We start from the raw sequence: 18,475 nt of genomic DNA, 5'->3' as shown, positions 1-18,475 counted from the left end.
TGTCAGCTGTGTGATCACAGTGAGATGCAGGGAAGGAAAGAGCTTGTGTCAGTGTGAATGATCTATTTCTCACTATTTAAATGGCACATTTTTTTCCAGGAATCTCCTTCTTTATATCGAGAAACACACATTTCCATTTGCATCAGTTCTTGCTTAGCATTGCTGAGCAACAAGTGTCTGCACTATCTATCTGTGTATCTATCTGTCATTATCTTTACTTTCAGCAGCCTGCTCTCTTGTGACAGTCTTGGGATGAACCTGAGTGATAGGGGGTGCTTGGTGGTAACACGCACTCACCAAGCATTTAAGTGTTTTTAATGCTCTGTTCAGCGGAGGATTGCTTGTTTTTTCGTTAGCGCATCACAGAGAAGGACCGTTATGTCAAACCATCTCGTTATTTCTGTCCCCCACCCCCATCCCCACCCTTGTGACAGCTGACTGTGATTTTGGTAACATATCCGCTGAATTCAGTGGACAGTGTCCAGATGTCTCACATGACAGACAGGTTGTTTGGCTCATTAATATTTCTCCAAAGATGGCTTCCACATGTTTTAAATGTATTAGTGACCCAAGTGAAAATCCAAATGACACACTGTTTTTTCTTTCTTTATTCAACAGCTCATCTCCTCTATTGGTTAGATTTGGTGAGGGTGGGGTCTCACTTGAGAAGAGCCATTGACGTAGTCCTCTTTGGAAACGGGTTTTAACAGAAGAGCAGTCTGTGGAGGAAGAGAGAAAAGTGCTTTGAGACAAAGATAAAAGGGGGGAAACAGAAGAATGAAGCGGTGAGGTGACTTGAAGTGTTCTGCTTTGGTACACGATGTTGCTCTCGTACTGTCCTGCGCGCTTCGAACCTGCGTGGAACCTCTGGAGTGGGCACAGCCGGTGTCCTCTCACATCCACAGCAGCAAGCAGTTGGTTTTAAGCATCAGGTGAGCGTTTCAGACAATATTTCCACTTCGTCTTCCTCTTTCCCTGGGCGACACTTTCAGCAGAGGAAAGAGTGGACGCACCAAAACAAGTATGACCAAAGGATCCGCGCCCTGACGCACCCCGTGGAGTGCATGTTGGACCGGTGAGAGTGTGGACTAGTATGAAGCGCCATGGCTTGGTGTGACCGCGGGGTTCAAACGCTGCTGGCCACCGTGGGGGCTTTCGCTGCCTTCAGCCTGATGACCATCGCCATCGGCACGGACTACTGGCTCTATTCGCGGGCGTACATCTGCAACAGCACCAATGCCACCACAGACGAGACCCAATCACAGCCCAAAACTAAGAAGGGCGACCTCACCCACTCCGGGCTGTGGAGAATCTGCTGTATTGAAGGTAAGCCTGTCCCAACGCATGAAAAACATTAACATATGCAGAGCTGTGCGTAGTAATTCAACACAGACTGCCTGACTCCCCGTTCATACAGCAAGTAGTTGGAATTATCTCTTCTTTTCCGAGGGGGAGTCTTTTGTCTGTCATTGCGCACAGACACCTGAGCGCACAAAGGGACGCTTTCCCTTTTACGCACGCCAAACGTCTCAATCGGGAGATAGGGACACAACGAGAAAACGATCATAAAGGCGGAGAAACTTTGAGAGGTCACACGGAGAACGCGTCAATACGCTCCGGATTTTAACCCCGCTGAGCTGCTGAAGTTGCACATTAACGAGAAGCGAGCGGCCGGCGTCCCGCAAAGAGCTCAACTCAAGCTGTCTGCTAAGTGTTACCTCTCATTGTTCAAGCATAGGCCCACACAATAAACACGACTGTGTTTGAGTCTGCAAGAGACTGTGATGCCAAGCCGGCGCGTCTGAGCCCATTCACTTTTAAGCCGGTCGCTGCCAGGAAATGCGCGCGCTGTGAGTCTACTTTCATTCATGTCTTCGTTGTATCCGATGCTGTTGCTTGGCAACATCCCTGAAATTGCTATGGAAACATGCCCGGTGATTTAAAAATAGATGACTCTGAGTTCACGTCATGTCCAAGCAATAGAAATAAATAGTTTTTTTGTTATAGAACACGAGAAAAGCATCCCATATTTCCTCTTTTCATTCTTTTGGAAAGTGTTTTTAATTTTTTTTTTTTTTACGCATTTGATGTTTGAGTTGCGTTGCCGGTGACGTCTTACTTCAGAATCAGACAGGCGCTCATTCATTGATCAGTCCTCCTTCCGGCCACCCCTTGACTTCTTGCCTCAGCTTTCAATCAGTCGATATGACTAGAGAGATTTGATCATGTCCAAAACGTCTGTCGTGACGCAGAGAATGATAGAAAGAAATACATGGTAAGCAAAGAGATAAAACGCACATATCTTACATCAGAATTTGTTGCGAGACGTTTTGAAAACGCACCCAAATCTGACAAAATGCATCTTCAGCTGGCAGCATATACACAGGACAAAACATATTTTGCTTCGTCGGAACGGAATGCACAGGCTCAAAACACGATTTTAACTTAAGTGGTCTGCAGAATGAAGACTTCAGCCACAGCTGCAGACAGTCACTTCAGAGATACGGAGACATGTATATACAGGAGGAGGCGTCCACCCTGAACGCAGCACGTGAAACGTGACACACAGCCTTACTGTCATTTCTGGAGCATTATTGAAAAAAATAATGTTGTGAGAAGGAAACAAGATCAGAAACGTTTTCTTTTTGTCACCTCCTACCTGTACGACAGTCTACCCTAAAATGTAAATTTATGCATTTTATTTTGGATGTTTACATTAAGGCATCTACATCTGTTTTTTTCTTCTCCCACAAAAGCAGTTGAATATTTTACAATTTTTCCCCCAAAAACAAAAAACACTTTGCCTACCTTTCCTTTGTTTGCAGTTTATTGTGTGGATTTGTTTGCTTTCATTCACATTTAAAAAACTCAGCGTCACGAGAGGCCACGTCTAGGGACAAATTCAGCCATCAGCAATGATTAAACTGTCTCTGGCCTCATCCTGTGGTGATGATGGATGCTTTAGACACATGTGAAGTACGTCCTTGTGTGCTATGACACTTGCAATTTACTGGGAGTCATGCTTGACTGGGCACCTGTCTGCGATGCGGACAGGCTGGCAGTCTGCATTGTACCCTCTGAAACCCTAAGAAATGGCAATAAATGACAAATGCCTGCCAACTATTGTGTCAAGCATGATTTCCCGTCAGTGCTTTGAAGTAAACAATGACGGACGATTGGTGACAGTAAAGACTGAAACGCTGATGAGGACAAAGGCCGGCTCCGTGCGATGAGGCTTCTTTTTCAAAAGCATGATTTGCACAAACAAAGGCCAGCCTATCATATCATTCTCTCCAGCGCTCACAGTAGTTTCACTTCTGCGCCTCTGCTTGATGCTGGACGATGGCTCTGTTGTCATGGAGACTCATAAGTATAGAGGACAAGACAAGGAAGGAAGACTCAACCCCCCACCCCTCCACACACACACACACACACACACACACACACAGCCCTCTGGTCATAATGACAAACATACTGGGGTATTGACAGGGACGTGTGTATCACAGCTACTGGGGGAAACATCACCACGTTTGGCTGAACAGATTGCAGTGACAACACGTTGCTGTAACACACAGCACCACTCTTCAGCCCTTTTCTCTTCTCTACTGAATGTGTTTCAGTGTTTCTCGCCACCCTGCCCAGCAAGCGTTACCTGCATGATATTTCAGATGAGGCAGGAAAATACCAAATGAGGCAGTGAGGCCAGCGCTGCCCTCATTCATGGAGTCCTTTGCATTTTTCAACAGTTGTTTAGATTTTTTTCCCCCCTCCTTTGTTTGTTTTCCCATATGAACGCCATGAGATCAGGGTAGCTGAGAGCGGTGCCTAATTTGCGTCAGAATCGGCAATGCATCAGAGGCTGTCGCTTATGTGCGGCTCAAGTAAATAAAGCCAACCCTGACAATGAGAGTTGACCTGATGACTAATCCAATCAGCAGGTACATATTTACAGTGCACATCCCAGCTGGAGGTGGCAGGGGTGGCGAGGCAGCTGTTTTTCTTTGGGGGTCACTCTTCCATTCCCACCATGCTCTGTAAGTCTGTAATTAAAACGTGATAACTGAGAATCCATGCAGGGGCACTAATTAGCCCCAACTTCCACCTCAGACACTTTGTCCTCTTTTTCTCTTTTCATTATAGGTTTAACTCCCCCATTCTCATCATTCTTTTATCTTTTCTCTCCTCTACTATTCTACCTTTTTAATGAACCCTCTGTCACCCCCTTCATGCCCACAACCCCTCAGCCTCCTTTTAATTTTGGATGCATTTCTCATCTCTTTCTAAATAAAGTTCCTTTGTGTCATATGCAAGCTATGTTTGCGGCTATTTGCAAATAGGTAACCTTAAAGGAAAAGTTCAACATTTTGGGAACTGTGCTTATTGACTTTCTTGTTGAGAGTTAGATCAGAAGGTTGATGCCATTCTCGTGTCTGCATGCTAAATATGAAGCTGCTGCCAGCAGCAGCAGCAGCAGCACGCTAACTTAGCTTAGCACAGAGAATGGAGACATCTATTGACACAATGATGAACTGATATTTTTATACTTTGGAGTAGATGGATTTTATTACTTTTGGACAGAGCCAGACAAGCTGATTCCCCCTTTTTCCAGTCTTTGTGCTAAGCTAAGCTAAGATAACTGGCTACTTGTGGTAGCTTCGTATTTAACATTAATCCTCTAATGTAAATAATGTAGGTAAAAAAAAGGATATTTCCAAAAATATCGAACTTTTCATTTAACTCAGCTTAAATTGCCCAGATGTAGCTTAGCAGAGCATTTTTTGCTACATACATCGGGAATAATATAAATTACGTGAGAAACTGATGGGCTGCAATGCAAAATATCTTTCCTCTTAATCTGCATTCAAACAGTAAAATCCTCGGCCTTGTGCTCAGACTCCATTATATAGTTACACATTTTTCTAAGTCAGTGACGGTGCATAACTTCACAACAGACTACATGGGGCGATAGATCTCAGTTTTCTCCCAACATGGTGGAAACACATGCACAGTCTAACCCAAGCAGAGCTGCCTTTGAAGAAACTGCTTGGTGACAATTTAATTAACCGACTGTCAGTCATATCAACACTGAATCACTGATGTGTGCGCCAAATTGCTTTTCTTTCATCCTCACTTGGATGGGGGGGGGGGGCGATGGAGGAGTTTGTTTGATTACACAGATGCTTTTATAGTCTGCTCTGGCATTGCCTGCTTCCAAAGTAATAAATGTATATTTCGCACGCTAAGTCTGTGCGAATTGTGTGTGCTTGTCTGCGTTTGATATCAAGCGCCAGTGACAGTGCTCTATCTGTTTACAGCTTCATAAAACCTAATCATCCCACCTGCAGTGTAAGCCTCAGATCGCTCTCCCTTGTCAGTGTTCACACTCTCTCGAAGCAAAGCAGAACAGGGCGCTGCTACTCTGTTTCGCCGTCGATCTGGTATGTGTAGCATCACTGCCAATACATCACCCACTGGAGGCTACTAAAGCAATATTAAAATCACTTTTGATTGGTTCAATCATCAATCAATTTGCAGAGCTGCTGAAGTGTGAAAATGAGGAAGGAGGGGGAGCAATGGAGCTCATTGTGAAGGCATACCTCAGTCCTGGAGAGTGAGGAAGTGTTGGACTCAGTGAGACAATGTTATTGGTGTGAGACCACTCCCTCATTGGCTGAGCAGCGTTAATTCAAAACAATGACAACGTGCATCATCCTGTTGCTAGTGGCACCACAGCGGTAACAGCTGCTCCCAGTACAACATGCGCGTACGTTTGGACATGTGTCCGTGTGCACGTGTCCATCTGTGTCTGGCAGGCGTGCACTGATGACAGAAGGGTTTTTTGCCGGGGGAAGTGGCGTCTCTTATTCGGTGGGTATCAAAATACAATGAAGGTGTCAAAAGCATCCTTGGAGATTGTTTATGTAAACGAGCTTATTAAAGACTAACAGGGGTTGCCATGGAGAAGAGGAGGAGATGCTCGGCATGGGGCTTTTCAACTCCAGTCAGTCCCGGAGAATCCATTATGTCCTCTGTAGTGTGTTGACTGTGAAAGATTACTTCTCAATTTGTCACAACGTAAACAGCTCGCACCCCCCCCCCCCCCCCCCCCCCCCCAAATTTGTGGATAAGCCCGATTTTGTATGTTACAAACACTCAGGTGACCAGCTGTCTGTCTGTCTGTCTCTCTGTCTGTCTGGTCAACGCTTTTTGTGGACATGCTCATTCAGTGTCACAGCTTTTACATTGCACAACTGTCCTCTGACCTTTGCTGCACAATCCACATTTTACCCTTTAACGCTCCCTGATTTCCCTTGCCGATTCCCTGCTCTCCTTCTTAGTCCCAGTCCCTCTTTAATGTGGCCTCCTGTCTTTTCCTTCATGCCCGTCATTCCTCTGCTCCCTGTGCTTTTGTTGTTTCATTTCCTCACACCTTCTTCCCTTGTTTAATCTCTGCTTCCTCCCTCCTCCTTCCCTCCCACCAAGTCAGTATTCAGACTTTGTTTCATTTCACGAAGGGTTCATCTCACAGCCTGTGCACACGCGCACGCTCGTACACACACACACACACACACACACACACACACACACACACACACACACACACACGCACGCACGCACACACACACTAAACGCAGACATTGAGCTGATAACTGTCACTCATAAATCACAAGCCTCGAGGCCTCCGCTTATAATCAGATTCCCAATCAGTTGCAATATTGTCTTTTATTTCTTCCATTCTCCATCACACACATACACACACAGACACCTACGCACACACACACGAGACAAGACAGAGGCGTCAGACTGGCTGGGGTAGCTGGGCTGCAGCAGAGGACGGAGAATATTGTGCAGTCAAAATTAATAGTAACGTTCTGGGTTCACAGTGAAAGGTGTGTCTTTGCATGTAGCTTAAAAGGCGTGGAAGCAGTTTGACATTTCAGTTTTGTAGACAGACAGACACACACATACACACACACACATACACACACATACACACACACACACACACACACACACACACACACACACACACACAGACTTATAAAAAGGCACATATAAAATCTGCTACGAGCCTGGATGCAGCAGCATGATTTAGTGTTTACACAGCAATTAACAGCACAGCAAAGGTGTCTGTATTTTTGTTATCTTCACAGTTCCTGATCTAACCACAAGAGCCAGATGTGTTTTTTCACACGGCACAAAGTCTCATATCGCTGCTCAAAATAGTCCACAGTCCTTTCCTCCATCAGTGACTAGACACAGAAACTTGTGCTCCATTTCCACTGACTGATTTGACGCTAATTAATTTGATGTCCCTTATTAAGCAGCAGACCTAGTTAATGGAAGTGAGCGCGGCCTTAAAAGCCGTGGCACAGACAATGATGGCTGTTGATCCTTCGGCACCTGTGAAATGAGATGACAGGTGTCTGTCTCTCATCGGCTTGGGCTGTTAATGGAGAGGCTGAAATTTATATCAGCTCTAATCTCTGCTGCCTGTCAAGCCATTAGAAATGGAAAGGGCACTCTGTATTTTTGATGTGGGATAAGTAAAAGTCTTTGCTGCGTACGGAGATGGGCAGAGCCATTTGACCGTTTGTTAAACCCTTCCCCCTAAACAGCTAATGTCTAATCACAGCATTGCAACCATAACTGGGCCCAAGCAGCTCTGTCAAGGTTTGAATTTCCTCACGTGCCAAAATGGTGTGCATGGGCCTCGAGTGAGAGAGATACTTGGCATTTAGATGCTTCAAAAACCAAAAACACAAGAGCAAACATGGAAGAAATGGATTATAAAGTGTGTTTATTTGTTAGTATTTGTTATTATGTCTGTGGCTAAATAGTTAATTTCCTTAGGAGTGGTTCATTTCTGGTGTGAACACCATTGTAACCAATCACAGGAAGCGTACCGTTTAATGCATCATTGGCAGAGGGTCTTCTTTGGAATGCCTGTATTATTACACTATTCAATATCAGCTGTCCTGTGCAGTCATCTGAAGTCTGCTTATTTAATCTCCAGATCATAACCAGCATGAACATAAACATAACCTCACGGAGCTTCATGATGTATAGTAGTAGTATAGTAGTCCAGGTGCCACAGTTTTCATTATAAACTGCATTATGTTAATAACAGCAGCCTAGCTAAGGCTGTCGGAGCTTAGCGACCGGTCAGCTGCTTTCCTTTCTCTGGGATGCGATACAAACACATAAATATCTTCATGTAAAAATATGCAAGTGAAGCCACAGCCCTGCCCACCTTTTATTCTGTGGGTGTTGTTTAGAGAATAACTAAAGTGTTGAGGCTATTCAAAGCCCAAATGGTGAATGAAAAGCCAAAGAGCTCCCAGCGTTACCGCCGCCGCACTGAGCACATCCATTAACCCCACCCCCAACCCTTTTCTCTCTAGACAAGGTGCTGTTTATACTCCGGCTCAATTACAGCTACAGGCCTCTCTCAGCTTTGACCTCTCCATCTCGCTCTCTCTTTTTCACCCTCGACTCTATTCTCCTGTTGCGACTCACCTCGGCATTAAAAGCTTCCAACACGTGCTCTTTTGTTGTTCAAATAGGCTTCCTGTTCCTCCCGGCACTCAGCCATTCACCTGAGCTGGATTTGGACACGCACCACAAACCCACAAATCCCTCCGGGCAATGCAATCTTAATCCCACCACCGTACAGCGTATGCACTGATCCTCAACCCCTCCTCACCTTGGTTTTCTTCCTTCAATTTGTGTGCAGTGAACTGTGATCTTTAGTTTGCAGGATTCATGATGGCCCAGCTACGAACAACGACAACAATCCTTGTCTGACCCCACTGTGCTTTTAAAAAGTGTAGGTCAAAGGTCAAAGTCTCATTTATGGTTGCAGGTGAAGACCATGGAGAGAATGATGAGTTAATCCTTGAGAATATGTTTCTTTTGTGTGTTACATGTATGGATCCATGTTATTTAATGAAATAAATTCTATAGGGAATAGTCTATATGCACCGCTTAAAGAAAAGTGGTCTTAGAATAAAGTGCATATTGCAACACATGAAAAGCTTAAACATAGTCGACAATCTACGAGGTCTTAGTTTTCTTAGTGTATGGTCAATGTGCTCGTGCAATTCAGGACTATTCATTTGAAAGAGCAAAGGCCAGCGGGGAAACTCCAACACTCGACTGACCAATGGTGTAACCTCATCAATCACTCACTCACTCAGTCAGTTCGGGGCAATTTTACTGGGTAAGGATAGACCAAAAATAACCAGCGGTCACCTGAGAAGTGACTTCCCACTCCCTCCTCTTTTATCAAGAGCGTCTTACTCCAGTGGACACAGTTTAACAGAAATCAGGTCACTGGGTGGGGAACAACTATGGCTCCGACTCCTCCAGCCACGCATCCTTTAACCAGCTGACACCAAGTGGACTTTGATAGATTCGCATCAAAAGTCCAACCTCTGAGCGTCAAATGAAGCCTAAACATCACACGTATCTTCGTGGTTGTCTTTGTCCTGCAGGCATCAATCAAGGCAGCTGTTACAGAATCAACCATTTCCCCGATGACAACGACTACGACACAGACAGCTCTGAATACCTGCTGCGTAAGTGCCCCCCCGCTCGTCCTCTTAGTCTGGCACTCTCTAACCTGTCTGCCCTTTTACAGGAAGTCCACTGACCTTTAATGTCTTATTATTTCTGAGAGCGGTCTTCAAGCAACACTCCTGTATACGGAGATTGAGATTGTTTGGCTGTCTCACTTTTCTTGCAAATTATTTTAAAGCAATAAATTACTTATATGGTCATATAATGGTACATGTGCTGGAGTCACATTCAGGAGTTTTACGTGAGTCTCATACTTGGATGAAATGCTCCTAAACCCTTTTTGAGAGGCTCTATAATTTATTGTTTTTTATTTCTTAATTTTGTCTAACGCTGGTGCAGGATCATCAGCTTATTTGCCTTTTCCCATCACATTTTGACTATTACAGCCCTGATTAAAAAAAAAATTAAAAAAATTGAGATGCTGTAAATAGCACCTCCCAACTATTCTGGAATCAGGGCTGTACATTACGCATATTACGAGCAGTGCTCACAGCAAGAGGGATTTGTTGACTGCGAACTGTGGTGAATAGTCTTCATGACTGTGTGGGGACATAAAATGTTAAAAACAATTTAAACTGCCAAACTGCTCCTTTTGATTTTTCTTTGAAAACCGATGAAAATAAAAATGGCAAGACACTGATTGAGATTCGTTTGAAATAAAATGGGGATATTCAATTAGCAGAGGACCTTCATTTCCGGCACAGCCAATTCAGTGTCTGCCTAATTATGCAGAGAAGAACAAAGACGACTTATCAGACTTTGGACAAAGTCCAATCTCAGTCCATTAGCCAGGAGGGTTTATTCAACTTAACAGTTAATTATTATTATTCTAAACAGAATAAGCTTATCCATCCTTGGACTCTTGTAAAATGGCACAGTGATTCATTTCTGGGGAGGTGATAGTCAGTGAGAGCTCCTGTTACATCCCACAGCTGATTAGCAATGCTTTGTCACAACAAGGCCCCAAAGTATAAAAGATAATGGAGTTCTCTAAAATGGATAGCAGAGGAGGTGGAGGGCTGGATAAATGAGGGCTCAGCAAGGTAATTAAAATTCAAATTATTTAAAAGAGTCCATTTTTCTTTTAAAATACTGTGTTGTTAAATGAATGTAAAAATTGCCTGTTTTCATCTATTTCTAGTTCTATTTTGGTATGTATGATTTGATCATAGTTTGATCTATTAATTGATGGATTGATTCACTAATAGGTCTCTTCCAATCAAGAACTGGTTGATGAATTAAACCATTTACAGTGACTTCATGAAACAATGAATGATCTCTTTGTCCTCCCGCCCATATCTCTGCAGGTATAGTTCGCGCCTCCAGCGTGTTCCCCATCCTCAGTACCTGCCTGCTGATGCTTGGCGGGCTGTGCGTCGGGGTGGGCCGAGTCTACAACAAAACAAACAATGTCCTCCTCAGCGCAGGCATCCTGTTCGTAGCTGCAGGTGAGCTGCAGGATTACACTGTCCTGCCACGCTCCCAGCGAGGAGCAGTCATGTCACGACTGGGCTTTTATAATGAAGGAAGGCAGCTTGATGCGGCACCCGCGGTCACATATTATGCTGCATCAATGGTGCAATCATAAGAATGAACTTCAGTCTCTACTGAAGAAGGTGTAGGGTCTCCATTCATCACACACCTCACACATGAGTGATGAAGATGTCATGTCATTAAGGTAGAGATGAGAGTCCTGTAATGATTGGCTGATGAGCAGCTTTACACAGAGGGAGTCCACGGGTTTCATCATTGTGGCTGGAAAAGTGGTGCATGATTGATCATTGTCGGCTCATCCGTCCCTTTTTCCTCTTTCTTGATTCTGTTCTCTTTCTGTTCCTTTTTAAACAGGTCTGAGCAACATAATTGGCATCATCGTCTATATTTCCAGCAACGCAGGAGACCCCAGCGATAAGCGTGACGATGACAGGAAGTACACTTACTCTTACGGCTGGTCGTTCTACTTTGGCGCCCTGTCCTTCATTGTGGCCGAAACTGTGGCCGTCCTCGCCATCAACATCTACATTGAGAAAAACAAGGAGGTCCGCTGGAGGGCGCGCCGCGAGTTCATACGTTCACTCTCTTCCTCTTCCCCGTACTCGAGGATACCGAGCTTCCGCTACCGCCGGCGGACGTCGCACGCCAGCTCTCATTCTACAGAGGCATCGCGGGAGAACTCACCGGTGGTCGGTTTGAAGGGGGCGCCATCTTCCAGTGGGGCCCTGGATGAGCTGTCCATGTACGCCCTGGCAAGGGACAGCGTGACGGAGAACACGTACAGCCCAGAACACGAGGCAGCCGCTGAGTTCCTCCAAGTCCATAACTGTTTCCCCAACGATTTAAAGGACGGGGTGAATCGCAGGACCACACCTGTGTGAGGGGCTGGGCTCGAGGTTCACCTGGGGGTGGATGTGGGCTAACGTTGGAGCCCGAGTGCTCGTGACAGTCTGCCGTCTGAGAGGCGCAGACTGTCCTTTTTGAAAATACCAGAGGAGAAGAGAGGACAGTCAGCTGGACAGGAAGCCAATTAACAATGAGATTCATTTATCTGCTTTGAAAGATCAACAAAGCAGAACATAGAGTTACATTGTCTGTGCTGTAGCCGATGCAAAATTAGTGTTAGCTCTTAACTGTCGAAATGCTTAAACGAGCAGCGTGTGGATCACAACCCGTGTTTGTGTAACGATCACTGAACATTGTGGATAAAGTGAGAGTGAAGCATCGAGATGTGCCAATCAATCAGCAGTATTCTACCTGTAAAGTATTTAACAAGGTGCTAAATGAAATGTACTCTTCAACTTGAAAGTGTTCCATTTGTGTGCAGTTGCTATAAAGTGTGGACCTCTGTCCAGAGTTTGTATTGTGTCCTCATAACCAGTTTGGTCTTGCCTTATACTCTGAGCTGAGATTATAAATACTGTTAATGGATCTCTTTTCCTGAGAGTGTGGTCTGCGAGTCTGGAGTTGACTTGCTGAGTTGCAGTGTATTAGATGTTTGGTACTTTAGCAGATTGTTCAAGTCGACCATCCAGTATGGTTTTGTCTCCCTCGCCGTCTGTCGCTTCCTTAACCCTATTCTTCTGTGACATTTGTCACTGGAACAAAATGTCCATTTTGTCAGAGGAGTACCTCTGTTCAGCGGCCCCTCTTTATTCTCTTCCATATCAGTCTGCCATCCTTCCATCACAACCCCCCCCCAATGGATGTGACATCGTGTATCTGCCTGTCACAAGAGAAGAGCAGCTGACAAAAAGGGGGTGCCCAGAACTGAGAAAACGGCACAGGTCAGGACTTTCTTTTGATCTGAATGAAGCCTTGGCGTCCAGAGTGCAGAATGGATAAGGATCACAGTCAGGCAGTGAATGTTTGTCTGTCTGTCACACCCCCTGTGAGTCCATCTGGTTGCCTTTTCGAACAGAGGACCCAGACAGAAGCGGAGGGAGCTGTCTGCGACCGCGTCCCTGAAGGATTTGCTTCTAATAACAAGTGTTGGTGTGTGTATGCGTGTGTGTGTCTGTGTGTTTGTGTGTGCTGCACGTCCATCACAGCTCTTTCTTTTAGTTCTCTCAGGAAATACTGTGTTGGTGTGGCAGGTTGAACACTTTGAGGTCCTCTCCCTGCTTTGTGGCAGTGCTGGGAAATGGACCAGTGATGAAGATAAACCTGGTGAAAATGATTCGAGGAGAAAAATGCCATTATTGTATTTAGTAAACGCTGTGAGTGTTTGCTTGAGCTTGCTCCAAGAACCAGCTGGGGTGGGTTTTTTCAGGGCTTTTCCGGTGGTTCTGGTCTGCCAAGCAAGCTCACTCAACCACAGAGTAGTATTTGATTGTATTTCGTGTGCTTGATATGCCATCAGAGATACCACTTCCTACAGTATACCAGGCCAGATCGTTCTCACTCCCAGGCCGTCAAATACCAACAGTTTTTTATTTTGACGCGCAAGGTAACTTTTAGCATCTGCATGAGACGCACCAGGCTTTCAATTAACTCCAATTTAAACCCACCCACCACAATATTTGATGCTCAGTGCAAGGTGACGTGGTATAAACAGCAAAAAAGTCCACATTGGAGGAGGTCTGGGTTGGATTGAAGGGTAAAACGACTCTCCCAAGAGAGCAGTAACCAAAAGCTAACGATGACTTATTTTTTTGATGACTTTTCCAAAACCTAAGCAAACGACTGTTTCACAACGTTAACCCTGTGTTCAAGAGGCTGTCTGGCAGACGTCTTATACAGACACTAAAGGGTACCATAAGGAAAAACGTTCATTAGATGGCCTGGAAAAAAGAACAGGATGGCCAGGCTGAACCCTTGTAAGAAAGCCATTTGTATGATCCATTCTGAGTGTAGATCTTTTATATTATAATTTTGGGGGGGGGGAATCCAAATGTGTTTGTTTGTAATGTAAAGTTGTAAAGATGTATATAAAAGTGCAATAAAAAAAATTCAAAAAGAGAAAAAAAAAACATTGAATGTGAAAAGACGTGAACAGAGGATTCAAAGCATTATTTTACTGAACAGTGTCTCAATAATAATGCCTTGATGCAATCTGGTGTTGGTCATACAATTAAAGTTATCATTTTATATTGGGATGAACGCGCGCTGGTTTTGCTGTTATCGGTCAGAAAAGTTAATCTATTGAATATTCTGTTTTGTAAGGTGAAGTGCAGTTAGTGCGTTTAGGAGACAAATTTAGATTTTCTATTCCATGTGTATGTGGCAGCTCTACTTTACTGTATGTGCTTATATTGCTTTATGGCTTACTATTGTTGTGAATTAAGCACATTCTCACATTTCTTTCAAGAAATTAACTATAAACATTTGAGTACAGACGTTCAGAAGGGAGGTGATAGTTGAATGAGTTGCATAATAAAAAAATGAATCGCAGGGAAAAACCAAGGCACATATTGTCTTTAAAAAATGAACTCCTCTTCCATGTTACAGTATGTTTCAAGGTCAAACCGACTCCAATAGCATCACAGTTGTAAGCTTAGTCTCATATTGGATAGTAGAGTGCCTTTGTTCAATTTATAATGTACTGTATTTCCTGCTTTTAGTGTTCCAATCAAAAAACTTTTTATTTAATCTGAATTTACTTAAACTGTTTCTGTCATGATCACTTTTTAGTTACAATCCAATACATACTGTTATAGACAAATAAACCAAATCAGGGTTATCGTGTTGTGCTTTAGTGGTGATTTGTTTTTTAATAAGACTCAGTCTGCAGTCGTTCCAGAGGCACGATGTTGCTGTTAGTTCACTGCTGACGTCAACATGCGAACATGCTCACAATGACAATGCTAACATGTGTAGCGGGTATGGACAGGGGTTTTTTTGAAAATGGGATTTTTTCTTCCTTCGTTCTCCAAAAAAGAAATAAAAATCCATCCACGCAAACACTTTTAAAAAATATCTGTCCAAAGGAATGGTTGGCTGCGGGGTCTGTGTCATGGGGGTGTTAAAATACATAGCACTGACCTTCATGAATGCATTCTGATGCCTATGTTGCTCAATTGAGTGGAAGAGTGACTGTACGTTTATGTGTAAACATGTAAAAAGTCCCGTAAGCAATATTAGCACCAGCACTATTTTGGCCACATCCGCCTTTGCACGAAATATTACTTCATGTAAACAAAGGAAATAATGGCACACACTCTTTTAGCACAAGCCAAGAACTCTATTTCACATATCTACACATCAACAGTGCAAACAGAGTTTCTGAGTGTCTTCACCCTGACAGACGTTTTCCAAATAAAAAAGTCTGGGGTGAAAAATGAAAAAAAGTCATAAAAAGTTGGGAGGAATCACCCTCTGGAAACCATGAATTCCTGGACAAAATTTTATTTTATTTCATCCAATAGTTGTTTCGGAATCTCAGTCAAGTAGTTATGGATTGACAAACCAACAGACACATTGTTATCATCAAAAATCCACACATCAGCTAATGTAATGTAATGTAAGGACAACCCTCCAGCTAAGTATTAAAAATACACGTACAGATTTATCGGTTTAAAGCTAAATGATTGCAGCCATAAGCATTTGTCTCAGTGGAGCTTGATTTGCGTTGAAGACCTTTGATTGCAGTGCTTCATTCAGATTTCTGTGGCTGACCTTCTCCGAGTCCTGAATGCCTCTTCAGTTCGGCTGCATCGCTGTCATCTCAGAGTGAGCTATGAGCCACTTCAGCATCGCAGTCTCCGTATTGTTTGGCAAAGAAATAAATCAGTCAGCATCATGCTGATGGCAGCGCTCTTAGATCAAAATGTTAAAAAGCCGTCAGTCTTGCTCAGGAGAGATGCCATATGATAAGAAATGAAGCCATTTTTTGAACCTCAACAGCCACCCGGCTGATTCAGTCAGTGATCAGAGTAAACCTTTTCTCTCCCAATGTGTGTGAATCATACAAATACAGTGAATGAAGAAAAGAGCTGATGGGTGGGAGAGAAATATGGTGATTCAAACAGAGGTTCAATTGTTTTGACAGGTCAAAGTTTTACTTCTCAAGGCAACTCCACATTACAGTAATAACTTCCTTTGTTCTGCTTTCCGAAGGTCTCTGTATTAGATCAAATCCAGCTATGAATCTGCCAGGGAAAGCAGAATACCACTGCATAGTTAACTCTCCATTTCAAGTACCACTACCTAGATAAGAATCAGTGAGGTATGGCATGCCTCATATAAGAGAATAAAAGCTACATCACCCTGCGTAATATATGCACTCAGGCTGGTGAGATTTAATTTTGGTAAAAAAAGAGGAATCAGAGCTGTTTATCTGATGGGGGAGTTATCTTTCATATCTAATATCTAATATAGATACGCCAGCTCCTTGTAATTTCATTTTTCTTCGATGTGTGCTCATTAGCTCACAATTCAACGTCCCACATCTCCTGACCTCCTGCCTCCTGCAGATCGATGGCTGGAGCTTCTTGCTGGAACATGACAACTGAGTGTGGACGGCGGCAGCGAGGCGAACATGCATGCCAACTGATCCCATTGTTTTAGAGAAGAATATTAACATGACCCTCATAGAAAGCTGCCTCGGGGCATGAGTAATCTAATTTAACTTGAGTAATGTTGCCTGTCATTAGCAAATGAATACATTCAGGTCCCTCTGAAAGCTATGCAATCTATTCTGCTATGGGTAAAATTAGCCACCAGTTAAGGTTGTTTTTCATGCTGGAATACTGTTTCTAACAGGAAAGCTGGCGGCCCTAATTGAAGTTAATCACTGCTGAGTTTAGACCTGTCAATCCTCATTTCAGCTGAAGTGATTTTGGATGTTTCTGCCATTGCTCTAACAGTTCTGGTCTTGAGAGCTTGATATTTCTGGTGAGGGGCGCTCACAGGTGAGTCAGAGATGCCTCCTTGCCAGATGCCGTCATCGGATTTCACTGCTCGCCATCCCTCGCTCGGTTGACATGAGGCGATCCCTCCGATGTGACACACTCCTGTCGTCGATTACATGTTACCACAGTCGTCCACATGGCTGGCTTTTGCTTGGAGACCCTGCAGCTGTGAGGTGTTTGGTCAATCCGCAGTCACCAGGGGACCATGAGCAAATCAAGCAGGTCAGAGGGTCACCCAGTGAGACGGGCTGCGCCAAAAGACACTATTATTACACACTTTAGAGACAAGCGTTGGCTCTCACAGCCTCAGCAAGGGGACGCATCCTCTGGGAGAAAAGGCAGTTTTGCTGCAAATGCATCCAGGTGGAACGTGATAATGAACACAACTGTCTCCCATCTTCTCTCAACCCCCACTGAGGGGTTTCTTTTTTTTTTAAGACAGTGAGTGAGATGATTTATCTTTAATGATCAATTTCCTGGTTCAGTTAGCTACTGATAGCACTTTCTCTCACATTACATCCATTTTCTAAAGAGTGTCAGACATCAGACTCGTCCAACTCTCTTTTAAACACACAGACATGAGCTCATATTTTGTATAACTGGTGTATAAAATATCCAGACACTCCAGATTTTCTTCCTTTTCTGTTTTACACGCTTATACAAACACTGTTCAGCAATGTATCTTGCCATCTCCATTCACCTCTTGCTCTTGATTTTAATGTCTTGCCATTTAATGTGTTGAAAACCCAGAGATGTGTGAGTGTTCTGAGGGCTGAAAATGGGCCAGAGTCCCGTCTAAAGTGGGGCACAGTGGTTTATAAAAAGCATGCCCATTTACTCAAGCATTTCATAGGGAAAAGGTTGATTGTGCCTTTGAGATGTATCAGCTTTTTACAGTGTTTTTCCCATCCTGAAACTGGGTGATGTCATTTTTTAGTAAAAACGTCCACACGTCAAATTAGATTACCTCAATATATTGTTAAAGATAGATTAAAAAGTCTTGAGATGTTGGTTTACAAAATGGAAAAACATGGAATCAAGCACAGGACGTCAAAGCCACTTGTAGGATTTTTTTTTTAAAGCTTGCTCCAGATGCTCCAAATGCAAGTTAAAATATATTCAGCAACATTCAGAAGGACACTTTGTCAAACACAGAACATACAAAGCTCTGAAAATCGAAAACTCTTTCCACTGTGCTGCCAAGCATATTCAAACTTTATGAACTGAACGTCAAATTTTAGAGGTCCTATGTCGAGGCCCTTTTTCTGTCTTTCCGAATCTGGACCAGCTGCCGGCATCAGGTGGGACCCTTGTCTCGAGCCTTAACTGCTGATTGGCTGAGTAAGTAGATCAGCTCATTCAGATGACAACTAATAAAGGAAATCTCCCCCCCAGGAGTCCCCTGGCACACGGCGCCTGAGACAACTGAGCTGGAAAGGGATGGAACTGAATAAGAATATGAAAGAGATGTGACAGAGAGTGTTTCACATACACGACAGACTGATATCATCAGTATTTGGTACATGGTAATGGGATACTGAGCGGCA

At 43.8% G+C, this 18,475-nt stretch overlaps 1 protein-coding gene across 1 annotated transcript; it reads left to right on the top strand.

The window, feature by feature from the left end:
• The first annotated feature begins 589 nt into the window (after window positions 1–589).
• LOC139344177 (voltage-dependent calcium channel gamma-4 subunit-like) lies at window positions 590–14,757 on the top strand. The gene is made up of 4 exons (XM_070982153.1): window positions 590–1,326; window positions 9,498–9,581; window positions 10,890–11,030; window positions 11,431–14,757. Exons 1-4 carry the CDS (start codon window positions 1,104–1,106, stop codon window positions 11,955–11,957), a joined length of 975 nt encoding a protein of 324 aa, XP_070838254.1. The 5' UTR covers window positions 590–1,103; the 3' UTR covers window positions 11,958–14,757.
• The last annotated feature ends 3,718 nt before the right edge of the window (window positions 14,758–18,475 follow it).

The sequence above is a fragment of the Chaetodon trifascialis genome, chromosome 15 (genome assembly GCF_039877785.1).
Source record: "Chaetodon trifascialis isolate fChaTrf1 chromosome 15, fChaTrf1.hap1, whole genome shotgun sequence".
NCBI classification, from domain to species: Eukaryota; Metazoa; Chordata; class Actinopteri; order Chaetodontiformes; family Chaetodontidae; genus Chaetodon; species Chaetodon trifascialis.
This window is presented reverse-complemented; position numbering and strand designations above follow the sequence as displayed.

Coding starts and splice junctions, on each gene's coding strand:
- LOC139344177 (XM_070982153.1), top strand. CDS start 1,104: ATGGCTTGGTGTGACCGCGGGGTTCAAACGCTGCTGGCCACCGTGGGG. Junction 1,327..9,497: donor GAGAATCTGCTGTATTGAAG/GTAAGCCTGTCC, acceptor TTTGTCCTGCAG/GCATCAATCAAGGCAGCTGT. Junction 9,582..10,889: donor CAGCTCTGAATACCTGCTGC/GTAAGTGCCCCC, acceptor ATATCTCTGCAG/GTATAGTTCGCGCCTCCAGC.